Source organism: Cajanus cajan, chromosome 1 (genome assembly GCF_000230855.2).
Source record: "Cajanus cajan strain Asha chromosome 1, NIPB_CcT2T_4, whole genome shotgun sequence".
In the NCBI taxonomy this organism is placed as follows: Eukaryota; Viridiplantae; Streptophyta; class Magnoliopsida; order Fabales; family Fabaceae; genus Cajanus; species Cajanus cajan.
This window is the reverse complement of record NC_138517.1, coordinates 1978709-1990726: the sequence shown is the minus strand read 5'-3', so window position 1 is coordinate 1990726 and position 12018 is coordinate 1978709. Positions and strand designations below refer to the sequence as shown.

The 12018-nt window shown below is 27.8% G+C and overlaps 1 protein-coding gene across 1 annotated transcript; it reads right to left on the bottom strand.

Moving 5' to 3' along the window:
• Positions 1–7851: 7851 nt before the first annotated feature.
• LOC109800521 (bark storage protein A) lies at positions 7852–10934 on the bottom strand. The gene is given in 6 exon segments (XM_020361301.3): positions 7852–8213; positions 8215–8451; positions 9224–9451; positions 9777–9932; positions 10029–10096; positions 10682–10934. Coding segments are annotated over 6 exon segments (1005 nt in total). The 5' UTR covers positions 10896–10934; the 3' UTR covers positions 7852–8111.
• Between the last annotated feature and the right edge of the window lie 1084 nt (positions 10935–12018).

The following is a 12018-nucleotide window of genomic DNA, read 5'->3' as shown; positions in this document are numbered from 1 at the left end:
AAATAGATTAATTTTAAATTTGAGAAACTAAAAATAAATTTACCTCAAATTTAAAATTAAAAATATATTTAAGTGAAATTTAAAATAGACCATTTAGTTCAAATTAGTTTTTATCGAGAATTCAAGTAATAATTGCTCATTAACTTAGAAAAGCAAAAAATTGGCTCATATTATAACATGTAAGAATTTGTCTAACAATCTAAAACTGATAAAAAAAAACTTGGAAAATCTAAATAAAAAATCATTAGCATTTACTTATTTTAATTTAATCTAAAAATTTTAAAATAAATAAAAATACTTATTTTAATATTGCACATAAATTATTTTGTTAATTACTATTTAATTTGGTCACTATATTTTTAAAATTGTTTAATTTGATCCCATTATTCTTAAAATATTTAACTTTGTCATTTCATTTGGTTTTATTTACACCATTAGTATTAATTTGAAAAAATAACTAAACATTAAACATTTCTTAAAAATTAAAAGATCAAATTAAACTACCTTAAAATAGTGAAATTAAATAAAAAAAATTAAAATTAAATACAAATATATAATTTATCCAAAACATTTCCTTAGATCCTGTGTACTGTGGTGTTATTCTACTCGAGTGAGTAGTAGCATTGCCTTCAAATAAGTCAAGGATTAAAAAATCTAATAAAGTGGCACAAGATGCCTCCAATTCAAAAAAAAAAAATATTATTGGGGATGAGGTATATGACCACTGCCATGAAAGCATCATTTTGAGGCTAAATTGTACCCTTCGTTATTCGCTTATGCAACTTGCACTGATTCCATTCATCTCATCATACATAAGAGACCAAATAGATACAATTTTCGGAGAATCTAATATGCCCATCAATATCACCCACCTAGTTTTATTTTTTCGTGGCCAAGACAAATTTTCAGATAAGCTTTAGTTTAATTAATATCATTTGCATATTCTCATGAAAACACAAATTAAGATAATGGCGCATCAAACTCCTCGTAATGATTAATAACAATCACTTTTGTAATTATTGGTGCTATATAGCATGTGGTTGCTAAGACTACAAATATGGGTCAATAACACTTCGGCTGATTTGGGTTTTCAAGGTATAAAGCACGGTAAACTCATATCTCACAGCCGGTTAGATCGACCTGCTCTGATACCACTTAATGTAATGCCTTAATGTAACGCTTAATTTATATAATAATAATTATATATTTTTTTATATAATATTTTCACAATAATATTATTAATAATATTTTTTTTAATAAAGATAAAAGTAAACATGATATATCGTTCTAAAATATTTAGAATAATGTATTATTTTACACAGTATTTCTTTCTTTCACTTCTATTACAATATTTACATTGATAGTGAGAATAAATTTACAATAACAAATAAAATTATAATAGATTCATCAAATAACCTCCATATTCCAATTCTTTCCAAGGAAGACAACATCTATAACAACTGCAAAATGATCTGGAATCTCAAGTAGATCAATCTATTTTATAATATATTTAATTTAAAAACAAAGAAAAGAGAGGAGTGAGATCAATATCCAATAAATATAATAATTCAAAAGAATATACAGAATTATTTATAATCAATATTAAACACACACACACACACACACACATATATATATATATATATATATATATATAAATCATATATTAGATTTTCATGATACAATAAAATTTGAATTATATTTGTAGTGACTAGTCAGGATAAATGAGCATCATCATAATACCAACCAATAAAAGAATATTTCACCTTAACCAACAAGAGAATATTTCACCTTTATTCCTTACTCATTTAAATCCCCAAGGTCAAACCTCCAGCTACAAATAATTCAAACTTTATCTTCTATGGCCATAGAACAATATTTATCTTCATAAATACGTGAAGAAATAACAAGACGAGTCCAAGATATCACAATTATATCATAGTTGATTATAAATATATTTACAATAAATATATTTACGTAAAAAAAATATATTAAGAGTACCAACAATATAAATAGAAATGACAATCATTATAAAATAATTAAACAATATAAAATATATGAACACCTTAATAATTAATATGGATAAAAATAATCATAGGTTAAGTAAATAAATGAGGTTAGGGACACCCCACTTAAATAAATATACATAAAAATAACATAAATAAATATACATAATAATATATAAAATCTTAAAGAGATAAGGTTCTCATCCCCCTTACCTAGATAAATAAGAGCTAAAACTTGAGCATAACTTCCCCCTCTGGATTCTCTCTTTCTTTCCCTCTCTTTCTTTCTCTCTCTCTCTCTCTCTCTCTAAGATTTTCACCTTCTCACTCGGTTATAATTTTTTTCACCCCTGCCTCCTATTTATATGCATCCAGTGGTACCCGGAACGACCCGTACTGATTTCGGAACGGCCTGTTCCGGAGCCATGCGTTATAGGAAAAATTTTCAACTGAAACGACCCGTTCTAAATCGGAACGGCTCGTTTCCAAAAAGCAGAACGACCCGTTCTAAAATCGGAACGGCCCGTTCTGGGGTTCGTGTTAACACTGATTGACCATAAGTAGAACGTCCAGTTTCTAACTTAACTTTTTAGGCAAATTCAAAATCTCAGAATGGCCTGTTTTGCTTTGGGAACGGCCCGTTCCGGGAAAACCAAAATGGGCCTTTACACTACTTTGGAACGGCCCGTTCTGCTGCTTCAAAAGTAACTTATTTTCTTCGTTTGGAACGGCCCGTTCCATTTTAGAACAGTCCGTTCCGGCGAAAAAATAGAATTTTATAAAAAAATTTATAAATAATTTAAATTATTAAAAACCTTTTTAATATTTTATAAAAACCCTTTTAATTAACTAAAACAACTATAAAAAAATAATATTCATATATAAAAATAAATAATAGTAAATATTGCATTAGTAGAAAATTTGGAATGTTACAAAAACGTTGTTATATTTGTATCCAAATAGGTTCAGTGAATCTTAAGCAACTTGATTTGAAGGGATAAAGCTAACATGATAGGTTGCTGGCTTTCTTATTTGTGGCTCTTGAAAAGTAAAGAAAAGAAGGAATGATAAAATTAGCATTTAGCCTCCAATTTCACAAAATAAATGTAAGGCATAGAAAATGGAGACAAAAGAAATAACAAACACAAAAATGATATGTTGAAAACTATTGATTTTATCGTAACCAATCATATTTATTATCTTTATAATTATGCAAACATACTTATGAGCTAAAATCATTGATGTACACGACACTTCTAATAATGAATAAAATATTTTTTTTTTATCAATTTTAGATTTGTCATAGATCCTAACAGTATAGAAAATATTAACTTCTTATATCAGTCATAAAAATAATTGACATAAAATATTTTGATTTTTTATCTTGATTATAAAATAATCAACATAAAAAATCTTATTTTTTAGATTAACAAATGTTTCTCAATTATGTTTTTCCCTTTTCGTTATATCTCTTTGTATTTCACTTTCATAGTGTTATTTCTTGTTGTGGCATCTTTTTGCATTTCATCGTCGTCCTCATTCTCTTTTATCACTTTTCATGTTACGACATCACACTTTTTTTCTCTCGTCGCGTTTTGTCATCATGTTCTTTTTATCTTGTTGCATTTCTCATTAAACTAACTACATGAAACTATTCCAACACCATACACGAAATGCATGAAAAAAAGAAGAGCACGAGAATGAACCTAAGAGTGCAAGAATGAACAAATAGTTGCGAGACCAAGAACAAAAAGGAGAAGAGTATATGAGAACAAACAAAGGATTTCATTGGAAATAGTCTCAACGGTTGTTGGTGTCGTCAAAAATTATCTCAATAATATACAAATGTTAGTCAATAGAATCGCCTAAACAAAGATGATGATTTACTCAATAGTATACCAATATTAGTTAATAAAATTGCCTCAATATATGGAGTGCAAACTAACGCACTCTCGGTGTAAATAATAAAAAAAACATTTTATGGTAGGTGACGATTTACTCGTCATATAATGTTTATTTATATGATAGATAAGTCAAAACTCATATAAAAAAAAGTTTAAGTTAAAAATTGACCAACACATTTTATAACAAGAGTTGACTTATCGTCATTAAAAGAATATCATATGACAAATATAATACTTGACAAAATATTTTGACATATTTATAAATTTGTCATCATACTACTTTTTATGGGGTGTGGATAACATTTCATATAGAAAGTGTGTCATAAAATCTTATTTTCACACTAGTGAAGAGCCAAACATTACTTAATGATATGCAAACTGTATTATAAAATATTAAATTTAAAAATTAAGCGCATTTTAAGGCCCTTGATTGCTAATTTCCCTCTAAATTATTCACGATACGCAAAACAACAATAAGGTAATTTATTTGAAGATTATTTTAGACATCTAATTAGGTCAAAATGGGATGGGAAGTGATGCAAGTTTGCACCCTTTTAGAATTGAAAACCTATAATCATGATTAAGATAATAAGATTTATGTTTCATTGCAGTTTGAAGATGTATAATTCACTGATTGAGAGGTGCTTTATCGATTATGTGGAACAGACACATTTAAGCATAAATTAGTGCAAAAGCAAGAGGAAACCTATGTTTGAAGATGTGCAGAGAAATGAAAATTGTTAATTTAATATTATTATTTTGAATGCAATTCGTTTACCCACATTTTTGGAATAGTCTAAAACTATTTTGCTATTTTAGTACACAATAGTCTTTGCTAAATAAATTCATGCTGCTACTGTCACTGTGCTTTAGAATCCTGATGCTTGATTGGTTGGGTTTATTTGCTACGTAATTATTGTTTAACCTTTGTGAAGATCAACACCATTATGAACTTCTCTCCTTCCATTATGTCCATTCTACTTCCATGAGTGTATAGCAGGACATCTACTTTTGTGCAACATCTGAAAATTCAAAAATAAAGAAATAGTCAAATTCTACAAAGCTAATAAATTTAATTAATGAATTCAAGCTTTAATCATAAACAAGCCAACATTAGAAATCATTGAATTTTCAATAACAAAGATTTACCATGTGATAGTTCAAACCTTTTCCATTACTATGTCTCATTTTTTTTTTCCACAAAGCAATAGAGATTTTATCATGTAGTAGTATCAGGTTTAAAAGCCTTTTATTTTAGATAGAAAAAGAAAAAAGAAAATCATTGAAAGGTATAACGGGGGCAAATCACAGAAAGTATAAATTAAAAGTTAGAAACGCCTAAACCTTAAAATTAATTAAAAATCACAGATAGCATAAAATTAAGGTTAGAAAACCCTAAAACTTAAAAATTAATTAATTAGTAGAGGAATGTAGGAGACCTCTCTAACACCTCCTTTTTAACGTTGTCTCCATTTTAACAGTTTTTGTTCAAAATGAAGTAATTGATTGTTTCTTTCTTGCATATTATGGCAATGTTCTCTGATTAAAATCACAAAATTATGATTTTTAATTATGATTGCCAGTGACTATTATAATTATTACAATACGAATTGCGATCGTTGTAGCATAAAATTATTATATATGTATAGAAGATAAATAAGTAATTCTATAATAATAAAAATTAATCAATTTTTTTTTAATTTTTTATTCCAAACCTCTTTCTCCTTTTTTAAAATGCATCATCCACCTTTCAACATTTCAACCAATCATCATTATTTGTCTTCCTCTCTCTCTTAACGTTTTATGTGAAACTTATTAGATTAATAGATTAAAACTTGAATTTATGTATGTTTTTGAAAAATAAAATAAAATAAAATGATTTATTATAAGTTTATTATGATTATATTACGGTTATATTACGATTATGTTAAAAAAAATATATAATTTAAAAGCGCATCACAATTGTGGACTGTTGTGGTTGCAGAGAATACTACAACAATAATATTGCCACCGTAACACATATTGCAGACCACAATCTAAAACCTTGCATTAAATAATGTTATATTTTAAAAACAAAAACTATATAATATCACATATAGTAAAACACACCTCTGTAAAACCATTTTCTGCGAAAATCATGCAGCAAAAGCATGATTTTTTTTCATACAAGAACTAAATCTTTATGTTTTTCATGTGGTTTCAGGGACTGTAAACTTGTTTGGTGGCTTTATATCATTACATCCTAATTGCATATATAGCATGTGGCTTCAAACACCCACGAAAAAGAATCAGCAAACACTGATGCAATCTTGGTTGTAGTTCTTAACAACTGCTTAGTTCTTTATGATCTATATGTGTCAAAGTTTCCAATCACTGATGTTGGCAACGCTGGAAAGTCTATGGCCAATCTATGTTTACCTCGCATATGCTTTCCTTATTTGTTTGTGTTGACTGTTGATGTATCTAAATTGCAATTTAATAGGCAATAACAACCCTCTCCACAAATAATCAAAAATAGAAGGGAAAAATAAATAAATTGTGTGACTTCCTTGAACAATTAGCCGAATAGACTGACAGATAAGGTTCCACAAATATGTCTTGTAGATCATTTCCAAAGTTCTATGATTATTTATCTTCTAAAACTAATATATATTGTCTTATCAAGCAGAAAGATCCATTCCAATTACAACCTGAAAAAGCCAGGAGCATCAATGATCATGCTTAAGAATGTTTAAGAGGGAATATATATGAAAGAAGCTTCTAATTTCGGAGTATGACATTGATGAAAATCAAAAATCGAAAGTGTTAACCATACTTCGCATTGCGATTCCTCAAACGGAAAACATGAAAATGTTACCCAAAAAATATGTATGAGGGGCAGGTTAGCAACACAAGCTCCTTTTGGTGGAGAGATTTGGTAACAATATGTGGGGATCAATGTCAATCAAATTGGTTTGACTAAGAGATCAAATGGAAGCTGGGAGAAGGTGACAAGGTAAGGTTTTGGTTGGATAACTGGTTGGGGGAAGATTGATTGGCAAGTACATACTTGTTGGGTTATAACCAAAATCCCAAGTCATTTGAACAAGAGGATGAACATGAATTTATAAAGACATAATTGTCTCCCTTGATAAGAGGCATTTTGTATGAGATGACCAAAAGTACAACTATAAGAACTTAGGTCTGAAATGAACAACTTCTTACTAGTGTTGTGACATATATATGTATGAACCCTCATTGCATAACAAGTGATATTAGATTTGATAATGATCGATTAAACAAGTATGATGGTTGGCAATTGGATTCGGCCATAGGATCCTTTGTATCAAAAGTCTTCTTAATAATGGGTCCATGCGTAGAAAAGAGTCTTCCTAGTAACATGAAGGGTTAGGAGGCATGTCCCATTATCGTGAGTGAATGGTGGAGCGACAATGTAAGTACTTAGAGTGTGACAGAACTTTATGGACCACTATTGAATATACTCATGTATTAACTTCTATTGCAAATGGGGGTAAAGTAACCATGGTATTTTATTTGAAGGAAAAATTGTTGTGATATAATTAAAGTCTCATATCACATTATTCGAATAAGAGAATGAATATGAATTTATAAACACATAATTGTCTCCATAGGTGTGACACCCTTCCATCCCCAAGGATTTGATAAAATATAACAAAATTTCTAGAAAATAAAACATTTATAATAATATTTCTCGTAATATTTATCTTTATTGTTCTTCTTCTTTAAATTCATTATCTTGTATATGCTTTATTATTATAAATGGTGTTCAATTCAATCACAAACATATAAGCATAAGGAGTGAGAATACATATTTCATCCATCACACTATATACGAAATGTAAAGATAGCCACACACATAATTCATGCAACAATTACATCATATATGTACACTTTCATCAATTCCTCTCATACAATATTAATAACAAGTTAACATATTAAATTTTATTTATCACCATCATTCCATCAATCACAAATTAATACATCATTTTGGTATCCCTTATACATTTTAACATATTCCTTTTTTTTTTGCTGATAAAAAATAATTTTCAATTTTGGTCATGCATTTATTTTCTAGTACACAATGGAGTACGTGAAACCAATGAATTGGTAACACGTTATTTCCCCTATTCTCTCAATAATGTTACTCTATGCTTTCACTCTAAGAAAGACATTAGAGCTATTAATAATTTAACATGGAGATGAATTTGGCAAGAACATCAAATGCATTTTGGGATGCCAACGAGGAAAAGACATCTACTTCGTTGGACAGTGCAGAACCCCCCACCAGCTAAATCAGACAGTGATCTAATGGCAATGAAGGGTTTGTTCTGTTGAAAACACACTAAAGCAACAGCAGCAGTTTCCATTTCAATCGGAGTTGCATCGAATTTGGAGTGCAAAAATTCTCTATAAGCTTTGTTGTCAACAAACACATTTGCAGTAACCCCTTTCTCTACTCTTGTCACTATAGGCTTCCTTGGCAAACAGGTTGTGTTCACACAATTATCCAATTTAACATTCTGTAGAAAAAAAAAAAATAACAAGTATTAAACACTTGTGGTTGAATAAACTTCTTCATAAACACTTTTGAAAGAAAAACATAATAGAAAAAATTAAATGTTTTTTTTATAAATTAAAATTAGTTTATTATAAGTTAAAAATAATTAAATAAAAATTTAAAGAATTAAGTTAATAAAAAAAAGTTTTTATAAATTAACTTATGTAAAAACAAAGAGTATATAAGTAAAAAATTACTTTCATCTTATAAATTGATTTTGTAAGTTGTCTTATAAGTTCAAATCTACATTTTAAGATAATACAAAAGTTATTCTATATCTATTTAAAAGGTTAGCATTATTTATACACATACTAAGTTCAATGGTATTAAGCATTAGGAGTTGTATATCTGAAAAGAAATTTTTTTTTTTATCTATCTTAGATCATAAAAAAAAAGCCATCCACCATATTTATCTACATATCAAATCTAATAATACTGGTATGAATGCATATATTGAAAAAATTCAAGTATCCTATCTATTAAAAATAAAGTCAATAAAGAGTATATAAATAACATATAATCTTCGCTTTACAAATTAGTTTTATAAGATTTAATTAAACACATATATACCTTTTTTTAGTAATATAAATTTAGCTTATAAAATCATTCACTTTTTTCCTATATTTTTTTTTATAGAAATGTTTCTCGAAAAGTTAATTAAAGTAAATTTATAATTAATTTCTTGATACAAGTGAATTATAGTAAGATGGTAAAGTGGGATTGGATTAACTTACCTTGAGGTTTCTTGCAATTTTAAAGTAAGTCTTGTCGACTGGAACCCAGAAAATGTCATGGCTAACTTCAGGATTTCCATTAACGGGGTAAATTTCCTCTGCTTGATACCATACTTTGTTCAAAAGATTTGTATTTTTTGACTCGAAATCTTTTGAGCAGTTACTGTAATCAGCAAACTCAAGGTTGCCGAATTTTCTGCTGAAATCTCCATCTATTTCTCCTAACCTCTGCACAGTTAGACTTTGTTGTTAACATTTAAAAAAAGACATTAAATTAAACTAACATGTAGTATATTATATATAGAGTTAATCACCTATAGACACTGTCAGTGTAAAATTTTTTTTACACTGGTAACCAATCAGATCTTTTAATAGTGTTATGTCAGTTACTTATTTAATAAAATAAAAATAAAATAAAATAATTTAAAAAATCTGATTGGTTGTCCGTGTAAAAAAACTTTATACCGGCACTGTATTAGTGATTAACTCTTGTATATATATACCTGTCAATGCCAAAATCCAGTGTATTAGTGATTAACTCTTGTATATATACCTGCCAATGCCAAAGTCCAGTGTGGGCCCAATATTGAGGAATAGTTACGTCTCCAATCTGGAGTTTAGGATTTCCATTTCCAGCAATTCCGTAATGGAGAACTCCTTTCACATCAAACAATGTAAGCAACAATTGGGTCGAAATACCTGCATTTAGCTAAACAAAAACAAACCAAAACACTTTCAACAAAAATAAAAGACAAATATAACCAAAAGTTTATGTCGAATTTAAAATAGAAACTATATGTCTTACCATTCCCAATCCGCACATAACAACTATAACCCTCTTCTTTTCCAATACACCAATGCGAAAATGTTTTCCTGCATTGCCAAGTTTACCAAATGCAGAAAAAAGAGAAGATTCAGCCAACAAGCATTGATACTTATTCAAAATTGTAGTTATGTGTGTGTCGTGTTATATATGGTACATCACCAATACTTTGAAATTAAAACTCCTAGATTCTTTATATTTTTTTAACTTGATGATACGCATTACAAATGGAAATATGATAAATGAATCACTTTTTTTTTTAAATATTTATTCATCTATTTTGATTTTAGACACGCCTTACATAAGAGCACCTTATATCAAGAGCAGTAACTTCTTATTGATTAAAATTAATTAAAAATTATAAAGTATATATGAGAGATTCACTAAATTTTATGATTTCTGAACAAATTCAATCAATGAAAAGGAGGGTAACATATTCATAACATTTATATAAAGTCTATTTGAATATAATTTTATAAAAAAAATTGAGATTTTTTATTACAAATAATCTCTATTTTTAGTAGAGAAATTCTAAAAGAAATTCTTTTAAACTTGTAGTTAAACAGGTTACTCATATAAATTAAACTGAACATCATAAAATAATTTAATAAGACATGCATGGTTCCAGAAGTTACCAGCAAAATCAAAGTGAGGAAACTTGTCATCGGCCACATATCTAGGTGAATGAAGAAGAGGATCAAGCTCATAACCATTTGGCACTACTATACCAAAATATGGCCCTTGGCTATTGATGTTGCTAATTTCCCTCCAAGAAAGTTCAGAAATTGCAGCATTTGCAATGGTGCTAGTGCCCAATAACAACACAAGTAAACCAAGCAACAACTCCATCCTCTTCCTATGGTTATGTCTTTCCAAGTTCTCAAAAGGACTAATTTAAGGTCCCTTTTATAAAACATCATGAATGGAATGGAACATAGAGTGGTCAACCACTCAAAAGATTAAAAAAATAATGCCTATAAGACATAAAATTAAAAAAAAATCCATTTGATGATCACGTTTAAAATAAAACTAATAAGGATTGATTAAAAAATAAATCATGATTGATCAGAGAATCAGTGTTGATCATATGCATACATTTGGGTAAAAGCAACCAACTCGTTTTCTTTAGCTTTTTTTTTGTTCTTTTTCTTTTTTTTAATCCACGTGATTAGTTAAATCCAACCACGAGGTACTCTCTCCCTGTTTTTGTAAACCATATTAAATTCTATGCATATATTATATCCCGATTTATTATATATATTTTTCCCCTTTTGCTTGCAAACAGAAAAGGGATATATTTTTTTTCAGTGTGTTTAACAAGATAAACAAGTTAACTTCTTGTTTAATCAAAATACAATTATGGGGCAAAGGAATTTATTTTATTAGTTGTATTTCAAGTAGCATTTGAACTTATAAGTTCTTAATTACTTTATTCGTTTTTAATCGATCAATTGTATTAAATTTTGAATTGTATTGAACAAATCAGAAAAAATGTTTTTTTTTTTCTTTTTACTTAGTTAATATGTAAATGTTAATTCCCACCTTAAATTTGATGAATCACTTCTATATTGGTTATGGCTATACCGATGTAAAATCTTATTTTTTACATTGGTTCATAGGTAATATTAAATTATTCTACTTTTTAAATCTCTAGGAACAATATCAACTCTACAATTGTCATTTGAACCGATGTGAAAAATATATCATATGTTAAATTGAATTTATTTAATGAAATATTAAATAATTTTAGAAATTATTAAAAAGCTGTAAATTTAATCTGTTAATAAATTTTTTAATTAAATAATTGAATTATTAAATTATATATATATATATATATATGTGTGTATAAAAGGAGATATTCACTTACTCTAAGAATAATTTTTATTAGACTTATCTGACTTAATAAATCATATTCTATATTTAATTTTAATAATTTAACCGTAAAATTAAAAGTTCTTAATGTATAGATTAA